Source organism: Uloborus diversus, chromosome 8 (assembly GCF_026930045.1).
Source record: "Uloborus diversus isolate 005 chromosome 8, Udiv.v.3.1, whole genome shotgun sequence".
Lineage (NCBI taxonomy): Eukaryota > Metazoa > Arthropoda > Arachnida > Araneae > Uloboridae > Uloborus > Uloborus diversus.
In genome coordinates, this window is record NC_072738.1 from 152578436 (window position 1) to 152598614 (window position 20179).

General features: G+C 32.2%; 1 protein-coding gene across 1 annotated transcript in view; it reads left to right on the plus strand.

Annotated features, from left to right (window-relative positions):
• The window catches only part of LOC129228688 (slit homolog 2 protein-like), a 230792-nt gene that overhangs the window by 190556 nt on the left and 20057 nt on the right, over window positions 1–20179 (plus strand). The window contains exon 7 of the mRNA XM_054863371.1: window positions 640–711. Within this exon, the coding sequence (XP_054719346.1) occupies window positions 640–711 (72 nt within the window). The remainder of the gene's footprint in view (window positions 1–639; window positions 712–20179) is intronic.

A 20179-nucleotide genomic window follows, 5' to 3' on the forward strand; every position in this document is an offset into this window, starting at 1 on the left:
TATGTGTGTGTAGGCATATGTGTTTGTGTCTGTTGGCATGTATGAATATGTGGGTAGTTGTGTGTATGTGTTTGTGTGTGTATGTGTAGGTGTCTGTATGTATGCGTGTGTGTATGTGTTTGTGCGTGTATGTGTAGGTGTCTGTACGTATGCGTGTGTGTGTGTATGTGTTTGTGTATGTGTGTGTATGTGTTTGTGTGTGCGTGTATTCATGCGCGTGTGTGTTTATATGAACGCAACCTGGAGACGGTTTTCGCTATAGGAGCAGCATCGTGAGGAGCCGGTCGACCGTGATGCTGCAGAGGGTGCTGGCGAAAAAATAAAATGATAGCACATCAAAACAGTCAAATGAAAGCAATAAACAATCGTGATTGCTCAAAAAAAAAAAAATGAACACTTACCATATTGAAGCATATAATTTAGCCCTTATGGTGCTGGAGTTTTGGATTTTTTTTAAACGGGATTAAACGAATACTGAAGACTTATATTGTGAGCCCATATGGAGCGGAACATTTTGGACATCCTGCATTTTCCTGGAAAAGATCTATAATAAAAATATGGGTTTTGAACCAAAAATTTATCTATGTGGTTTAATGAACATAATGCTACCCAATTTATTTATTGTAGTTATTTTTACAGGTACTTGAATGGAAACAAGCTTTTAGTTATTCAAAATGGAACTTTTGCTGGAAGTACATCACTTCGTTTCCTGTAAGTTAAATTTAATGTCATACTTAATTGTGTAAAGTTTTGTTGCTTGTGTTGCGATAGATTTTAATTAATGTAGTGTCTTTACTCTTTTTGGGCACTCTTCAGGAAAGCAGAAATTTTTTCCTGCACATGACAGCTCTATATAACATTTCAAAACGTGTATATAACATTTTTTTAGCCTCAGAAATCACTCACTCGTGTGTCTTAGGCACAAAACTTTCGCTAATTACATTTTTCAAATATTTCTACTTAAATAAATGCTCTGTAAAAGCAATTCAGAAACATTCCTGGGATATAATGAGTAGCTAATGTGTAAACCTTCTGTCAGTAACATTTAGTGCAAAAAGCAGGAACGTTTTCCGCTAAAATTCAGTAACCTTCCTGAAATTATGCATTAATCTTTCTGCAGAATTCAGAAATCTCCTTCGCTAAAATCAGTCATGCCTCTGAAAACTTCAGTGAAAACTCAGGTATATAGGGTTTATATAATAGCCTGAAACCTTTCTGATTTACCAAAAGACATCCAAAAGCATTATCGCAACCATGAATACAGCCAAGATACAGTTGCGAGAAAGTACCAACCATCCCTGATGCCAGCAATTTTTGCAAAGCTAGAGCACTTATTCGATCGCAGCAGGCGCTTAGTCAATCCGGAAAGCACAGTCGAACTGAAACCGAAACACTTAATTAACACGCTCAAGTAATCTTTAAACTGATATCTAAAAATGTTACAACAGTGAGAAGTCAGAATACATGCATGATTTTTAACATGCATAATATTATAATGCCTATAATTAGGGGCATTACAAAAATTTATTAACATTATTAACTTGTTTTATTTCTGTCATTTAAAGATCAAAGGAGGAAAGAAATAAGAATCAATGTAAAAATAATAACACAAGCACATGTCCCGTGCATTTTTGTTTTTAACAGTTACACTGAAAAAAATCCGAAACGTTACTGATTATTTCCGTGGAACGTTTCGGGATTTCACAGGTTTTCAGCAACTTCCAGTGAAGATCAAGTATCTATCTCAAATTGTTTCTTAAATTGCTACAAGTTCAAGAATGCAGACATTTCTCATTGTTGTGAAAAATATTAATAACTCCCAGTTTAAAAATTAATTGAGCGTATATATTGAATGCATCGGCTTCAGTTCAATTGCAGCCTGCCCAGACTTACTTAGTTCCCACGGAGAGCGAATACATCTCTGGATTCCGTAGGTGTGAAAGCAGTTGCAATAGTGCTTTTTGAGCTTTTTTCGAAAATTAGGAAGACGCCAAGCTGTTAGGTTAACCAACTTAAATATTTTTTGAAGGTTTCAGAGAAATGACAGGCTTTAACCGGTGAGATTTCTGAATTCTTCATAAAGATTCATGGATAATTGCAAGGAGGTTACAGAATTTTAGTGGAAAACGTGTTCTTGTTTTTTTTTTTTTTTTTTGTAAGATCTGGTACTGGCAGAAATTGGGCTCATTAACCGCCCTTTATTATCCAGGAACGTTTCTGAATTGTTTTTACAGTGTAGGAAGAGAATTAGAAAGTTTTCATGCGGGTGTGCAAAATTTGGTTTAAAGTATATACTATACAATACTATTTTTCTGAAAATGAAAATTTCTATATATAATGCAGTTGGAAAGGTAATTTTTGCCACAAAACAGCCATCATTTGAATTAAACAGGGTAAAAGTTTTCTCGAAACTAAACCTTAACCTCACGCAATTTTTACACCGTGAAAACGATTCATATACGTTCCTGGAAATTAATAGGCAGCTGATGTGCCCAATTTCTACCAGTAACATATCTCGCAAAAACCAGGAACCTTTTTCGCTAAAATTCAGTAACCTTCCTGAAAAATCCAGAAATCTTTCCGTTTAAAGTCAGTCGCGTCTCTGGAATTTCAGTTTAATCTTTGGCAGGGATAATATAGCAGTTGGGCACCTTCCTGAGTTATCAAGACAGTTCAAAAGCAGTATAGCAAACATGGTCAAAACTAAGACTGAACTGCAAGTAAATATCTCACTTGATTGCAATTACTGGCAAAGCTAAGTAGCCCGTACTGATTCGCTCCCTTTGGGAGTTTGATTGGCACGGACGTACCGTAACCGAGCTGAAGCCGATACGCCTTATAAATACTCTCAGTTAATCTTTAAACTAGTAGCTAAACATATTTTTTACAACAGAGACAAGTCTGCATTAGGACAACTTGTAGCAATTCAGGAAACTTTTTGGCAATGATTCTTGATATTTCCCGGAAGTGGATAAAAACCGTTGAAATCGCGAAACGTGACACGGATATACTCAATAACATTTCGGAATTTTTTACCGTGTAATAACAGTTTTTGCCGTTCAATTTAATTGATTTTATTAAGATTTTTCAAGCTGATATGCACTATGCGATTTCGGGGTTAGTGCGAATAAGCTAGGGATTTTTCTAGTTCGTGCATTATTAACTGCGGAATCTTTACTCAACCAACACCCTTTCAAACATCATTGAAATACCAAATTAACCGTATCTTTAATTCATGCATTTAGTGTCTGTAAAAACGGAAGTAATAAATCTAGCGCAGTGAACTGAATAATTTGCGTACCTTTCCAAGAAATATACATTCAGTAGCCAATTAAAAGCAAAAACTAGCGTAAGTAAATACCTGAGTAATTCGCTTAAATGTACGCTTCATATATTGCTTTAACTGGTATATAACGCAACGGCTTCACTTGAAATTGGCGACGCAAAGTTTACAGACTTCTTAATTTTTTACTCAGTAATCTCAAAAAGCAGCAAAAATGCTACAGCACTTTTTTTTTTCGGTTGAGAAAACACTCTGATTCTGCCTTTAAATGTTATTTTTCAAAGCTTTAAAAATATACCGTAACTAATAATACAATTACTTGTTTCATTTTTCAAAGTCAAATCTTCTTAAAGTATTAAATATATGTAATGAAAGCGAGTCACTGCAAGCGTAGAATAAGTGATCGTATTCTTTATTTTGGATGTAAAATAATCTGTTTAGGACTTTTATATAAAAAATTACTACTTTTTTCCCCAAGAGAGCATATACAGAAAATTCAATAATCTCGTCTTAATTTAACATCCTCTTGGCATAGCCAAGTGCAGAAAAAATACACTGATAAAAAAATCCACTTTTAAGCGTACATCTTAAGTATGCATCTTGATATAATTGAATCGCATGGAAAAGGGATAGTATCTCCACATAGTATTTTCGCTGCTGCTTTCCCTTTCCAATATAATACTGCTAGAAGCATGGCTAATAAATTGATGAAAAAAATATAATTCATTACATTATTTCTATGCTCTAAAAAAAATTACTGCATAAATAACCTTTGAAAAGGTAGGTGATTCCGACAATGTGCTTCGAATGCATTTCTTTAATTGTTTATTAACAGCTAGCTTCAATTATTTTGTCATGAAAAAAACATAGTAGATTTATTAAGACGAACTTAACACCAAACCTTTGTGTTTTTAATCAATCACAAATTGCGTTCATTCTTTTCCTTCAAATATTAAAATTTTAAACTAAACGCAAACTTAAGCACTAACTATATGTATAGCACGAAAAATATATCTTTTTGTTTTTCCTACGCAATTTCCTGACATTTAAAGTTTTACAAATCATTCAGACTGTTGCCAATTGGTAAAAAAAACTTTAGACTAAATTCGCTGCTTTATTTTGTCGTTAAAAGGAATAACGATATTCAGACAACACCAAACCTTTTTTCTTTTTTTTGACTAATCACAAATTGTCAATTATTTTACTTCAAATATTTAAACCTAAGCTAAACGCTAATTTAAACACTAATTGTACCTGCACCACGAAAAGATATCGTTTTTTTCTTACGTTTGACATTTAAAGTTCACATTTAAAATTGCAGTAATCATTCTGACAATTACCGATTCGTAAACAAAACTTAGAACTAAATTCGTTGCTTTATTTTGTCGTTTAAAAAGGATAACGGTATTCAGCCAACCTAACACTAAATCTTTGTTTTTTAATAATCAATAATCGTCCATTTTTAGCCTACTTTCCCAGTAAAAGTCAGAGAAAGAAGAAAAAAACATGAAAGAAGGCTTAATGCATCTTGAAAATATTACAAACAACAAAACAAAAAAAAGTCAAAAATGAAGAAAATAATTAAATAAATATCGAAAAATTAAATATTGGAAAGTAGGGTATTGAGATGGGGGAAAATGTCTGTCGGTCTGTCTGTCTGCCCCCCCCCCTCTAACAACTTTTGAGTGAATAGTCCGATTCGAACATTTTTTTTTTTTTTTGTTCGAAAGATCTCGGCGGTGCTCCTCATTCCTATATTTCACTTTTTGATTTGAACTATTTTTTGTTCAATTTTGAACAGTTCAAAAAAACTTAATATTAGTGCATACGGGGAAATTCAAGGCAATTCCTAATAGTGAGGCGAATTTGCTTCAAACAAACTTTGATGAAAAACTTATATATAAAATATCGTTTTGATTTGAATAATTTTCCGTTCAATTTTGAACAATTAAAATCCCTTAACATTAGCGCCTACGGGGAAACTGAAAGTCAATGTAGATTCCGTACTTGAAGGCGGATTTACTTCAAGCAAATTAGTTGGAAATAGCTCGACAAACTCCTGACTCCGACTCCGAGAATTTAGGGGCACCTGACTCCGACTCCTGTGCCCGTCAATTAGTCGGATTCCACTCCCTGACTTCGACTCTGGCTTCGTAGCTTTGGCAAAAATTTATACACGGAGAAAAATGACTGACTCCGATTCTTGGATTTTCGACTCCGACTTCGACATCCCAAAATGAGATAGACTCCGACTCCGCAGCCATGGTTTTAACTGTGAAATAATTATTGTTAATATGACTTGTCTTTATTTTCACTCTAAAGTTTTAATTTAGGTATTCAGTTTTCGGTGAATAAACTTGAAGTCATTTATGTTTCTACATAAAAATATGCGCAGACGATTTTTTTTTTTTTTTTTTGACAATGAAATTTATTTTTTTAAGTTGACATTTTACTGTTTTTATTTATTTTGGTAAGTGCATTAATTCATTTTAAAAAATTATTTTTGTCAACACAGGAAAAAGAAACGATTTTTTTTTTTTTTTTTTTTTTGATATGATGTATTTATTTTAATGAGCTTATTTTCTTTAATTATTATTTTTTCGTTTTGAAAGAGGTTAAAGATTTTTTTTTAATTGATAAAAGTGTATTAGCTGTTTTGTTTAAAAGGTGCTGCTATTTTGTTTGTTTGTTTATTTATTTATTTTTTTTTCGCATCTAATTTTTTAGATGAGTGAGGCATATTTTATTCCTAGAAATCAGCTTAAAATATAAAAAAATTATGTTTGGAACAATTTGCGATTTTAGCTATTTTTGAGATAATTGATCAGGTACTAGAAAGTAGTAAGGAGATACGAGAAAGTAGGCTCGTTTAGTTCTAGATGGTACTTCTTGTTTTCCTTCAAACACTAAAATTTCAGGCTAATTGCAAGAACTATTCCTATACCACGAAAAATAAATCACTTATTTCCTACGCATTTCTTGACATTTAAAGTTTCAGAAATCCTTCTGACATTTGCATATGTGTAAACAAAATCTTGAACTAAATTTTTTGTTTTAATGCCATAAAGCACTATTTGCAAAACATTGATTTTTAAGATAGTGTACTTTTAGTAGGACATGTGGGGCAAAGTGAAAAGGTAAAATATTTACTCTGTGTTTACTGCCACTATCTGGTTATATTTTAACAGTTGCACATTATATTTTGTAGTTGCTCATCGAGTCTATTCCAGTCAGGAAAAAATACGGCCGAATATTAAAGCATATGATAATATAAAGCATATGAAAGTAAAAATTTATTTTTTGTATTATAAAATGATAAAGTTCCTTTTATTAACGTCTTAAGCATTAATTGAGACCTATTATGCAGTGCAATATTAATTTAGTTAATGATTAAGCTTATTTGTGTTTTAAATATTTTGTTCAAGTAGTCGAGTACATGCGAGGCAAAGTGGATGGGGCAGAGTGAAATAGTTTATTTCGTTTACTCCTCAGTCATTTACTAAAACACGTACGTTTTTATGTATTAAATAACTCATTTGCATTCCTTCCTTTAGTAATTCACTTATTTATTAATTCATTCTCTTATTTTCTTTTTCATTCACTATTTTACTCACTCATTTATTTTTCTTCATAGATTAAGTAATTAATTAATTCAATTATTCGTTTATTGTTCCGTTTTCTTTTCATTTAATCATTCAAAATTTTATTTACTGATTCATTTGATCAAAAATACTTTTTACAATAAAATAAAAAATATTTCATTTTTCACACTTTGCCACATGAACAAAAAAAAAATGAAAAATTATTATAATGTATTAAAAATATATGTAATATTATAGCATATTAAAAAAAGGCTCAAAATTACTAACAAAAATTAAAATAATGGTGTAAGCAGGGTAACCTAAATTGGAGAAATAGCTTGAGGAGCATTTTGAAGTTTTGCGGAGCAGCTTCATATATTGCATAAATTCAATAAAAAAATTCTAAACCACGTATCTAAAATTGTTTTTGAGCTTTGATAATCATTTTAAGCACTAGCATAAAAATAAAAAACAGATTTAAACACTTTGCCATGCTTGAAAACAGACGGCCAGGGAATGCGGAGCAAAATTTTTTTGCAGAGCAGCGGAGTTTCGCTTTTTTTGTGGACCAACTCCGCAAAATGCGGAGCAGTTGGCAATCCCGAAGAAGTGAAAAAGTGTATGCATTTTTTAATATTCAGGTTGAACTAAAAACCTTTTTTATCGCATAAAATATCTTGGAACTTTGGGATCAAGTTTTTAACTAACATTTTTACTGCGAGTTAAACTTTTTGTTCAATTTGTGTTATGCAAAAAATTACTCTTATTTAATGTTAAGGTAAGCATTTAGGTGCAAGTTAAGTCACTAGAAACCAAGTAAAAATCTTTATTTTATTTTTTCTTTTGCGCGGTTTTTCGAATTCGGAGTTAACTACAAAATAGGTGTTATAAAGAAGAGACAAAATCTTTCAAAAGTTGCTTTTATTTTAACATTTTTAAAATATTGAAAAACGTTTTGTTGAGAAATAAAATTTCTAAATTATTAAAAGAGTCTACTAAATTTGAAAACTTTCAAAATCTGTAGATTTTTTTTTTTTTCACTCTTCTCACTGAAAAAACGATTCAGAAACGCTCCTGGAAAATAATGGGAAGCTGATGTGCCCAATTTCGGCCAATATCATATCTTGCAAAAACCAGGAACGTTTTCTGCTAAATATCAGTAAATTTCCTGAAATTATCCTCGAATCTTTCTGAAGAATTCGGATATGTCGACAGTTGGAGCCAGAATTTAAGGCCTTAAAGGAAATTCGGTTGGTTTAATTTAATTGGTTAGAACCTTCCATAGCTGCTAAGAAAGCTCCAGAGGCGTCCATTTAACCATGGCAGAATTGCAATTAAGAACCAAGCATCTCCCTTGCCTGCAGTTATTGTCCTGTAAAACTGCAGCTATCCAGAGACTTGATCGTCCACATTGGGAGCTTAGTCATCCTATACGGATCGTAATAGAATTACAATAGATATAATTCGTATTGATCGTAATAGATTTACACTTAAGAAATACGCTTAGTTGATCTTTAAATTGTTATTAAAGTTTTTTTTCACACCAGTGAGGAGTCTGCAACTCAAATTCAAAATAATAGAATACTTCTCACTTTTTGCAAAAAAAGTTTATTCTGACCAAATATAAATGCAAATTAGGTATTAAAATTAACGTGCCACCTTTCTTAGACCTTAAAGTGTGCATTTCATTTCAAATGTACTCAATTAGAAATAATCTTAGACGGAATAATCTAAAAGTTTATAGTGATGAGAGTTTACATTGAGTCAAAAAATTAGAATATTCAAATTAAAGGGGGAAAAACACTTTCAAAAGAAACAATATCAATGCTAGAATGCGTCATTTTTTGCTAGATTCAATGCTTGCTTTTCACCTACGGATTCTACCACCTGTTTACATTAATCGCTCTTGACATAGTTTCCATACCCTCTTCAATGCGGCAACGAGCTCAATTTTGCTGGCGGGCACCATTAGGTCTTGAAAAGCTTTCTTTGGGATTGATTTGACAGTACCACAAATTCTTGATCGTATTGAGATTGTTAGAGTTGCTTGACCAGTTTAATTCCTCTTTCAGTTTAAAATCTATGAGTTGATTTGAAGACATGACATGGAGTAGAAAGTTTCTGAAAGATAAAATGTGTCACTAAATGTGTAACTGCTGTGTCTCAGATATAGTATCATGCAGTATTATTGATAAACAGCGGAATTCACGCATTATTTTATTTTAAGATCTACATAATTTCCCAATTCCTGCAGCCCTCATGCACTCACAAACCAAAAAGAATGTGTCAAATTGGAGAGAACGTATTACACAACATTTCTCATACGCTTTTCTTTTTAAACGTCAAACCCGAACACCTTTTTTTGTTCACAAATATTTCAAAAGAAGATTCATCACTGAGTATAAGACCTTTCCAACCTTGTTGCACTTGTATGAGCTTCTCCTTGCTCCAGGAGAGTAGTGCACGTTTCTGCTTCATGTTTATCTTTGGTCTTACTTCGTAGATCCGCAATTAAAATTGCAGTTTATGCAACCATCCAAGTGTAGTTAGCGTGGACAAGATAACTATACATTCTTTCCAACACTTATGGACGTAAGAAGCACTTTTCAACGATTATTTTGGACAATTTACTGTAATTTGGGTTCATCTCTGCCAGGTGTTATAATTTTTCTACCTCTTTTTTTTCGGTTACTGTTTAGGTGGTCAGTTCTTCTATATTCTTTTAAAATCTTACATACCATAGATTGTAAAACGTTCATTTGAATTGAATTGAATAGTTCTTTTCTAACTTTAAGAAATGACACAATATGTAACTTCGTTTTTTCCTATTTATCACCTTGACGGCCCATTTTGTGCAATAAAAGGCTTTTTAAGGAGCGTAAAATTAACCGGGCGCCAAGCTCCATACTTGTGACAAACTGTCAATTAACAGGTATGCAAATATTTTCGCTACTTTTAAAAATTCACATTGAATGAATAGACTATTCTAATATTTTGACCCATATAAAAATCTATCTGTTTTTCCAATCTGCAATCATCCATAAGGTGTTAAAATAATATCCGAATACACTGTAGAAACAATTCAGAAACTTTCCTGGAGATTAATAGGCAGCTGATGTGCCCAATTTCTGCCGGTAACATATCTCGCAAAAACCAGGAACCTTTTCCGCTAAAATTCAGTAATCTTCCTGAAACATCCAGAAGTCTTTCCGTTTAAAGCCAGTCGCGTCTCATGACCTTCAGTGTAATCTTTGGTAGGGATAATATAACAGCTGGGGACCTTCCTGAATTACCAAGACAGTTCCAAAAGCAGTAGGGCAAACATGTCCAAAGCTAAGACAGAATTGCAAGTATCTCACTTATTGCAATACTTGCAAAGCTACATAGTCCATACTGATTCGCTCCCTTTGGGAGTTTAGTCAGCATGGACGAGCCGTAACCGATCTGAAGCCGATACGCCTTATATACTCTCAGTTAATCTTTAAACTAGTAGCTAACCATATTTTTAACAACAGAAAGAAGTCTACATTCGGACAACTTGTAGGAATTCAGGAAACTTTTTGACAATGATACTTGATATTTCCAAGAAGTGAATAAAAACCATTAAAATCGCGAAACGTGACACGGCAATACTCAGTGACTTTTCGGAGTTTTTTTACAGTGTAGTTGTTTAAATTGATTTACCCATTCATGAATAACGAGTTTTACTTTTTTTTAATTTGCATGCGTTCATTTTTCCCGACTCAGGGGCAAATTTTGTTCAAACAGTTCTGCATAAATTATGCTCTGGTTGTTACAGTAGTTCAGAAAACTACTCATTTTAAGCAAATATTTTCTTTTCTCTGCTAGACATTGAGTTTCTTCAGTGATCGAAAAACTAAAATGAAATGAAGCTCGAGAGAAGAGAAAACCGTTAAAACAACCAGTCAAGTAGTAACTATCACAAGACTCAATATAACGGTGTAGTACCGTTGGATGAAACTTACTCCCTTTTTCGCAATGCCCGTTTTTGTTCACCCAATACCTAACTGAGCAAACATTTATTTTAACCTTTTTTCCCATCATCATATGTTTGCCCCTATAGTTCATATATGAAAGAGAGAAAAAATTGATTTGGAAAGGTGACTTTAAAAAGGAGTCATTTAGAAAAAAAAAATTTTTTTAGTAGACAAATCAACGTGAGTAATGCATGAACGAAAAAATACCTAAAAGCAAAGTGCTGTTTGACTGTCTCGGAAACCTATATTTCACCAGAATTCAATTTTAAAAAAAATAATAAAAGGAGACAGGATCTAAAAAAAACCTAGTTTACCTGTTTCAGTGACTAACATCAAAAGAGATGAGATAGCTTCCTAAAACTTGAAACAGCTGTTAGCTTTTACGCAAGACTTGTCTTTCCATTTACCTTGATTTGCTTTGAAAGTGTTTTCCTAGAGGTGTTATCTTTTCTATTCATTCAAAATGCCATTGCTTTGCGTTTTCTAATAGTATCTAGAGGATCTAAATAAATAAATGAATATATATATGTATATATGTGCTTTCCATCTTCATTGAAAAGCACTTTATCTGGTTGAGGACTAAATTTTTCATTTGCATTGAGAGTTCACCCAAACAACATAATAAGAATCAGTTCTTAGCATCACGTCATATCTCAGATGCATATTTTTTTCCTCCTTCCTGTTCTTTTATGCTTTGTTGACGTTTTCACCAAACACATTTTTCGAATTCTTGTAAACTTTTCCGAAAAATTGTTTGCATTTAGTGTGAGTGACATTTATTTCTAAAAATATTTTTCCTCGAAATCATGCCGAGGCTTTTAAAAAATACATATTTTTCTTGCTTTTTAAAAGGCAGTGTGATTCAAAAGACAGAAAAATATGGAGAACTTTGACATAGTTTGTCCACTATAGCAATAAAGATTTTCATAATTACTCGTTGCGCTATTTTATGCAAATTATTCACCATAACAAAATAAATAAGATTAAACATCTAATTAGTAGTACATAAAATACACCGCCAGCTCAGTCATTCCATCCGAGAACTGCAGTATCGTGCTTTTTAGCACTCATCAGCCCGAAATAGGAAGTAACTGAGCTGGAGGCGGAAAACCTCAGAAAGGAGCCAAGAGAGCCAAACAACTTACAGGAAAAAATTTAATTAGTATGTCTAGTTATTAGTTGTTTTTGTATCTAAATTTAAGAAATGTTGTAAAATTTGGATGCGTTTATGCATTTATTTATTGAAAATTTTTTGCGAATAAGCTAATAAATTTATTACGAAAACTCATTCTCGTTTTCAATCAAATTTTTTGCATATTCGCTTTGGTTCCTTGATTTGTTACTAATTTGCTTTGGAATAATATTGGAAATGTGTTAAAAATTCAAAAGGTGGACCTATCATTTGAAATTGTTATTAATAACTGACTTAACTGAGTAATATTTCAACAGCTTTGTCGTTAAAAAGTCTTTTAGAGAACCTTAAAGAAATTAAACAGAACATTTTTCTTAGCATTAAAATATAACTACAATAAAGACTTCGACTGACATACTCATCAATAAGCAAAAGACATTTGACCAATTAAATGCATGCAAAATTACAATACTGTCACAAATTTTGTAAATAGTTATTATTTTTATGATCAATTTGTTGTAATCGGGCTAAATTTTTCGTTTTTTTCATTAATTTTCATTCAAAATTATCGTAAAAACTTAACTTGTAAATACAGTTGGCTCTCTGTTTAATGACGCTCTATTTAACGACTTTCTCTATTTAACGACGGCTTTTCACGGTCCCAGGTGGTCCGTTTTAGTTTTAAAAGCATTCTATTTAAGGACGATTTCTAAATAAGGACGATTTTTTGTGGTCCCTTGAAAGTCGTTAAACAGAGAGCCAACTGTAGTTTCCTATAATAAGTGCACAACCCCTTAATATTCGAATGAAGTATATGATTCCCATATAAGCTTTGTGAATGAATCTAGAAAGAAATGGAACTTCGGGAAATGCTTCGAATCGCATAGGAATTTCTTAGTGGTTATAAATAGTCGTGTGACATGTGAATGAGACGAGAGTTAGTCTGGTTTTTAACTGTCTCAGCCGTTGCGCTGGAGAGCGTGTAAGCTCTGTTAATGCGAAGCCTTTAAGCTGCGTTTTTACGTATTTTGATGTAAATACGTGTGCTGCCGTTGAGTTTACGGAGTTCACATGGAAAAATGTTTCTTGGTAAATTATCAATATTCCTTTTAAATACTTCATTTACACACGAAAAATTGCAAATATATTTTAGAATTGAGAAACCTGAGTCTCTCATAAATACTCAATTGAAATATAATATTTTTTGCTTGGCGACAGTTGGTCCGTTTAAATTTTATTGCAACTTTGTATTCGTTTGACTGTGAAAGAAAATTGCTTGGATAATAAAAGACAATATTTTAAGTTAGTTTTTGACGATTATTTCACAATTATATTTTAATTTATTTCGATATACCTATTTGCACATTTTAAAAACATATTTGATTGATCATGATTGAAATGATCGTGATTGAAATTATCATGAAAAACTCCATTATTGTTTTATAATGGAGTTTTTCATGTTTCTTCTATCACGCGGAATATTTTAATCGAGCTTTTCCCTTTTTTTAAAATGATTTCTTATCTTATATGGCGGATCGTTACGATCGATTAGGATCTACGTAGCCGTTACAAGTACTACCAGGTTAGGTTTGTCCCAACTATAGTGATCTTGAAAAAATCATCAAGTAACTATTCTATAGTTGGAGTATACCTAACCTGGCAGCGTCGTAATGCTGTGATTAGGATCTGCGTAGCCACCACAATGCCGAGAGATTAGGTTTGTTCCAACTATTGTGATCTTGAAGGAATCATCAAGTAACTGTTCTATAGTTGGGGTAAACCTAACCTGGCAGCGTCGTAATGCTGTGATTAGGATCTGCGTAGCAAGGCTGCCACGTTAGGTTTGCCCAGACTATAGTGATCTTGAAATATCATCAAGTAACTATCCAATATTTGGGGTAAACCTAACCTGGCAGCGTCTTAATGCTGTTATTAGGATCTGCGTAGCCACCACAAAAGCCGAGAGATTAGGTTTGTCCCAACTATTGCAACTATTGTGATCTTGAAAGAAACATCAAGTAACTATTCTATAGTTGGGGTAAACCTAACCTGGCAGTGTCGCAATGCTGTGATTAGGATCTGCGTAGCCACCACAATGCCGAGAGATTAGGGTTGTTCCAACTATTGCAACTATTGTGATCTTGAAAGAAACATCAAGTAACTATTCTATAGTTGGGGTAAACCTAACCTGGCAGTGTCGTAATGCTGTGATTAGGATTTGCGTAGCCACCAGAATGCTGCCAGGTTAGGTTTGTCCAAATAGTGATCTTGAAAGAATCATCAATTATTTATTCTATAGTTGTGGTAAACCTAACCTGGCAGTTTCGTAATGCTCTGATTAGGATCTGCATAGCCCCCACAATGCTGGCACGTTAGGTTTGCCCCAACTATAGATCAATTCTCTTGGTGAATCGTTTTTTTTTTTTTTTTCGCTTTCCGTTACCATAATTTTGTCAACGTTTTCGGAACTACTTGCAACTTTATTTTAATCAGTTTTTACTTAACACGTTTCAATAAGTGAATTCTTTCCAAACTTGGAAACAATAACATGACAACCTTGAGCGTGTGTTCTTGTAATGAATAGATTTTCAGGAAATATTGTAAGTCAACTTGATTACTTTAGAAATTCAAATTACCTAAAACCAATATAATGAACAGTTGATTTTATTTTTCTCTCAGTGATACAGTTTAAACATATAATTTATGTTTTATTTTTTTCATATATTTTTACCCATTATTTATAATCTTCTTTTGGTGATGGCATCTAAATTTTAACAAACCAAGAAGTAATGATATGTTTATTTACTGCTCTGTTTATTGAATACAACATTTTACACATAATTTTGATCTTCAAATCAGTAATTGCTCTCTTTCTCCCATGAAAAGAGTCCATAAAAAAATTGCATTTAATAATGGATATTTAGAAATTTAATTCATTCAGAAAACTTTTAAGTTCAATTTTTAAAATATATTTGACTATAAGGTATTTTGCGAACAAAAGTCTAGGAAATCAGAAATAAAAATGAAATGTTAGAACTTGACTAGTGCTAAAAGTGTAAAGCCTTTTAATAAATAGAGAGACGGATTTCCCAGTAAACAATACTGAATTCAAAGCTACTCAATAGATTTATCACCGCTAGTTTAAAAGACATTTATTTTCAAAGGATTTAATGAACCTCGACTGTTAAAAATTCTTGGAAAACTTATTAAAAATGTACACAAAACGAAAATACTCTTAATAAGCTTTTGGAAGTTCATGAATAAGAATTATTAATGTGAATTGTTGAATATTTATGTAGTTAAAACTAGTATTAACGTATAAAACTAAATGAGCAGAATTTGGTATTAGTCAAATTTTGCAAAGAAAATTTTTTTTTTCTGGAAGATATGTTTTTGATTGTAATGAGTAGAAATTTGATTTTGACTTCATAAATAAAAAAAATAAATAAAAATAGAAAAAAAAAAAACGTTTGCTTCAGTCTTTTAAATTTTGCAGCTGTTATTGTTGTATAGAAATAAACCATGGAATGAAGACTTCGTTACATTTAGATAAACCCATCGTGTTATAAAAGCGTGATATATTTATGAAGTACAAAAAAAAAAAAAAGTTTAAAACATATCATCAGCAATGGGATTGTTTCCTTCAGTCAAAAGTACTACTATTAGTCACTGAAGTTGATAGAATGAGCAAAAAAACAGTAATAATAATAATAATAATAATAATAATAAAATAATAATATGGACCCAGAAAATACTCTCATTTTACCAACATTTAATTTTTAATAATTGTTTTTTAATGTCCGATTTTTCAAACAAGGCGTGGTCCTTATGACGCCACAAATGGCGCGTATTCTATTGGCCCCCGGAATGATTACGCTAGCTGTGTAACGCGTTTCCAGGCTATGATAATTCAGAAGCGAATTAAATATTGCGCTCTGCGCTAATGGCATCACTGAATGGCTTTTTAGCACTTGTGATGTCATGCGCAGAAGCGTAAAAGATGAAATTGAATCTGCGTACTGTTTTAAAATAACTTTTAAAAATACCAAACTTTGTCAAAATACTTTTAAAATGGTCAATTGTTATGTTTTTAAGCATGCTCTTTCGGAACAAAATACTTTTAAATTTTCGGAAGTAATTTAACCCAATCGTATTTTTTTGAAAAATGTTACACTAATAAAATTCTACCGTATGTAGGTATGCATTAGTGATGTACGGACATCCGTTATTCGCAGATATACGAAGGAAAAAAAGATCCGTATTTGTTACGATTTTGGTGGACCTTAAAAGTGGACCTTTTACATTATTAAATTTTCGGACATATTTGAAATTCTAAATGTATTTCAATAAAAAATGCTATTAAATTCGATTCAAGTTAATTTTTATTTCTTATAGAAAATGTAAGGTAAAGTCCATTTTTCGCCCCCGGCGCAGCTAGGAAGGGGGGTTATAAGTTTGAAAAGTGCATCTGCGTCTTTCTGTGTCATCGTAATTCCAAAACGGAAGAAACCGATTTTGATAGTTCTTTCTTCACCGTAAAAACGATTCAGAAACGTTCCTGGAAAATAATGGGCAGCTGATGTGCAAAATTTCTGCCAGTAACGTATTGTGAAAGATCCAGGAATATTTTCCGCAAAAATTCAGCAACCTTCCTAAAATTATCCTGGAAACTTCCTGAAAAATTCAGAAATCTTCCCACTTAAAGCCAGTCGGATCTCTGGAACTATAGAATAAACTTATGTAGGTATAATATAACAGCTACAGCTTTTATATTATACCTACTTTAGTCCGTAGCTTTTTAACAACAGAATACCTTCCTGATTTATCTGTAACGTTTCATAAGCAATATTGCAAACATGGCCAAAGCTACGACAGAATTGCAAGTAAGTATCGAGAATTTTACTTTCCAGCAATTCTTGCAAACATGGCCAAAGCTAAGGCAGAATTGCAAGTAAGAATCGAGAATTTTACTTCCCTGCAAGTCTTGCAGAGCTACGTAGTCGATAGACTAATTCGCTCCCTTTAAGAGCTTAAACGGTCTGGAACGGTCTTCAATCCGATACTCTTTATAAATACGCTCAGTTAATCTTTAAACTGGGAGCTAAAAATATTTTTTCACAACAGTGAGAAGTCTGCTTTCGTGTGACTTGTTAGCAATTCAGGAAAACTTTTTGACAATGATACTTGATTTTTTCCAGGAAATGTATAAAAACCATTAAAATCCCGAGTCGTTACACGAAAATACTCAGTAATGTTTCGGAATTTTTTTAGTGTTTACTCAAAAGGTAACTTGATAGAAAGTATTTCTTAAATGGGTCTCGTCCTAGTTGAACTTGGTTTACCAGAGATATAAATTATAAACCGAGTAAGCATTTTCCACAGTTTTTGGTAGTGAAAACTTATTTTTCCATTTAAAATATTGGCACCAATTTTAAGAACGATATTTTCTGCGTGTATTGAAATTTGTTTGAGACTTCCGCATTATATACAACAACAGTTATCTTCTCTTTTTAGTAAATTTTGAACATAATTCTGAGTTTTTATTCAAGCAGTCGGTAGCGATTTCATTGTTGTAAGATGAATGATTAAAAACGTTTAGCTGCTGCCTGCTTCTATTTGCAAATAAATAGAATATTTGTAATTGATTTAACAGACAAGGCTTTTAAAAGAGTTTTCAATTTATCCTCTTGATTCTGCATCTGCAAGTAACAAAAAACTAGGCAGTTGTGATTATTTTTCCTTTTTCTTGTTTCTCATGTTGTCTCACAATGAACCTCGATTAACCCAATTGATTGGACCGGACAATCTTGATTAAACGAAACTTTCGGATAAAGGAAATACCTAAAATGGCCACTGAGAGACAGCTGAAGTTTAACACTGAACTTTAGCGCTTCTACATTTGCAAAATAACTTCTAAATGTGACAGGTTTTATTATATTAAGATAATTACAAACAATAAATGTTTTCAATTAATGTCCCACAAACCAGAAAATGAGTCGTATATTTAACAAGAAATGATAAAGAAATAAACATCAACCGTCACTGTGTTATTAAAACTTCACTTTTTTTCGGAGGTGGTGGGGAGAGGGGTAAAGTTTTCACGTCGTAATGTGAATATGCTAACAAAAAGCAATTACTTAACTGGGCGATACATCACTTTCACTTCCAAATGACGCATTTGTATTCAACAGCTAAAACGCAAGATTATTTAGTGTTTAAGAAATTTACTGATGAGCCTGGAGTGGAGGAGGGGGGGGGAGAAATGATAGAAATTCACGAAATATTTGGATCTTACAACAAAAATTGTTTTCTCTTTAACTTACCTAAAAATTGAGATCACAAAAACCTATTTAAACGAAATTCGACTAATCGAGGTTCTACTACATTATTTTTTTTCAAAATAATTGCACCAGTAGAACAGGACAGAATGTACAAGTGCATAATTATCACTACGTTTAAAAATAAGTTCCTAAGTGCACACAAATAAGTTTTAAATCATTTTATTTGATTCTCCAGAATAGAATAAACATCGAAGCAAATTTAGTGACCAATTTATCTCGTTTCAAATCATCGGAAATCTGCATTAAATTTACTTTCAAGCAGGAAGTAACAGCACCGAACGGTAATATTATGTCAAGTGTGCCGGAAAGTTTTCGCTTAATCAAATTCTTAATTTGTGTCGAATTACTAACTTAATTTACAGTAATTTAATTAATTAACTGCTCCAAACTCAAGTGAAACACTATCACTTATAGAATAAATTATGAAGCTCGTGTGCACTGTAAATTGATTGAACTCCTTCCACCTCTACTCTAAAAAGTGCATACTCTCTATCTCTGCTTTGAAACGAGAGGTAAAGTTTGCAAATTTTTATTTAACTGACTGTAATATTTATCTTAAATAGCCTTTTAAAAAGAGCTAGAAGCAACTTAACGTGTTATCTTTTCCGAAACAGGCTTCGTTAGGCATAAATCGTGTTATATATTAAGAACTGGGTTAATATATTTATATAAGAGTCTAAGGACCTTTAACCTTCAAAATTTTCGATTTTCTGGAAAAAATATATGTTATGCATAATTTAATTCTGAACAATTTCATACCTTATTTATTACCATACGCAGAAAACTTTTCAAGTTATCGTAAAAATTCGTAAACTTTCCCCATAGAGATTTATGTTAACAGCAGCTGTTTAGGCCTCTTTTTCTCAGGTGCCGGTTTCTTTGATTTTCTCGTTTTGCGCACATGATATCTCAAAAAGTTTCTTATATATTTCCGTAAAAACTTTTCATGCATGTTAGTCTGGTACATTTTTAGGATATAAACCTAAATTTTAACCAAAAATGAAAGATAATATTTAAAAAATATATGTTTTTTGCCCAAAATTTTGGAAAATTTTGATATTAACTTATAAAATTTCAAAAAAATAAATAAATAATAAAAAAAAAATTAGGTTCAGGTCAGAAACATAATTGGCATATGATAATAAATAAGGTATCAAATTGTTCAGAATTAAAATATGCATAACATATATTTTTTCCGGAAAGTCGAAAAACTTTGAAGGTTAAATGTCCTTAGACCCTTGACAGTTTTGAAGAAACTAAATTTTCGTGTGTATGAACATCTTAATATCTTTTTGAAACCATAAACGGCGAACATACTAAAAAGTGGACACTTTTAGTGAGAAATGCACTATTTTTGTTTCAGTTTATCTGAAGTAGTACAAGAAAAGGAAAAAAAATCCATCAACTTTTGAAGAAAAACACACTTACATCGCTTATTGTTTTTACTTTGATATTTTTAGTATTTATTCCCTAAATCATTCCTATCAACTGGAATTAGAATCTTATCTGAAAGTACTACACTGTTAAAAAATTTCCGGAAAATTTACGGCAATTGTTACTGGCATCCATGTTGCCAGTAACTATTACCGTAAAAATCAAATGTTACTGTACAATTTTACGGTTTCCTCGGTAGGCCACAGCAACCAATTGGCGCTGGGATCGCTTATTTCTCCGGTATAAATTACCGTAGAAATCAGCGATGCGTTAAGTCCGCCATTTTACAGTAACAATTACCAGAAAATCTTCCTGAATTTTTAACAGTGTAGATGCGTTTTTAAGTTTTAATATTTTCCAGGAATTCCGATAGTTTTAGGCAAACTAATCGGTGTAGATCCCAGATCTAA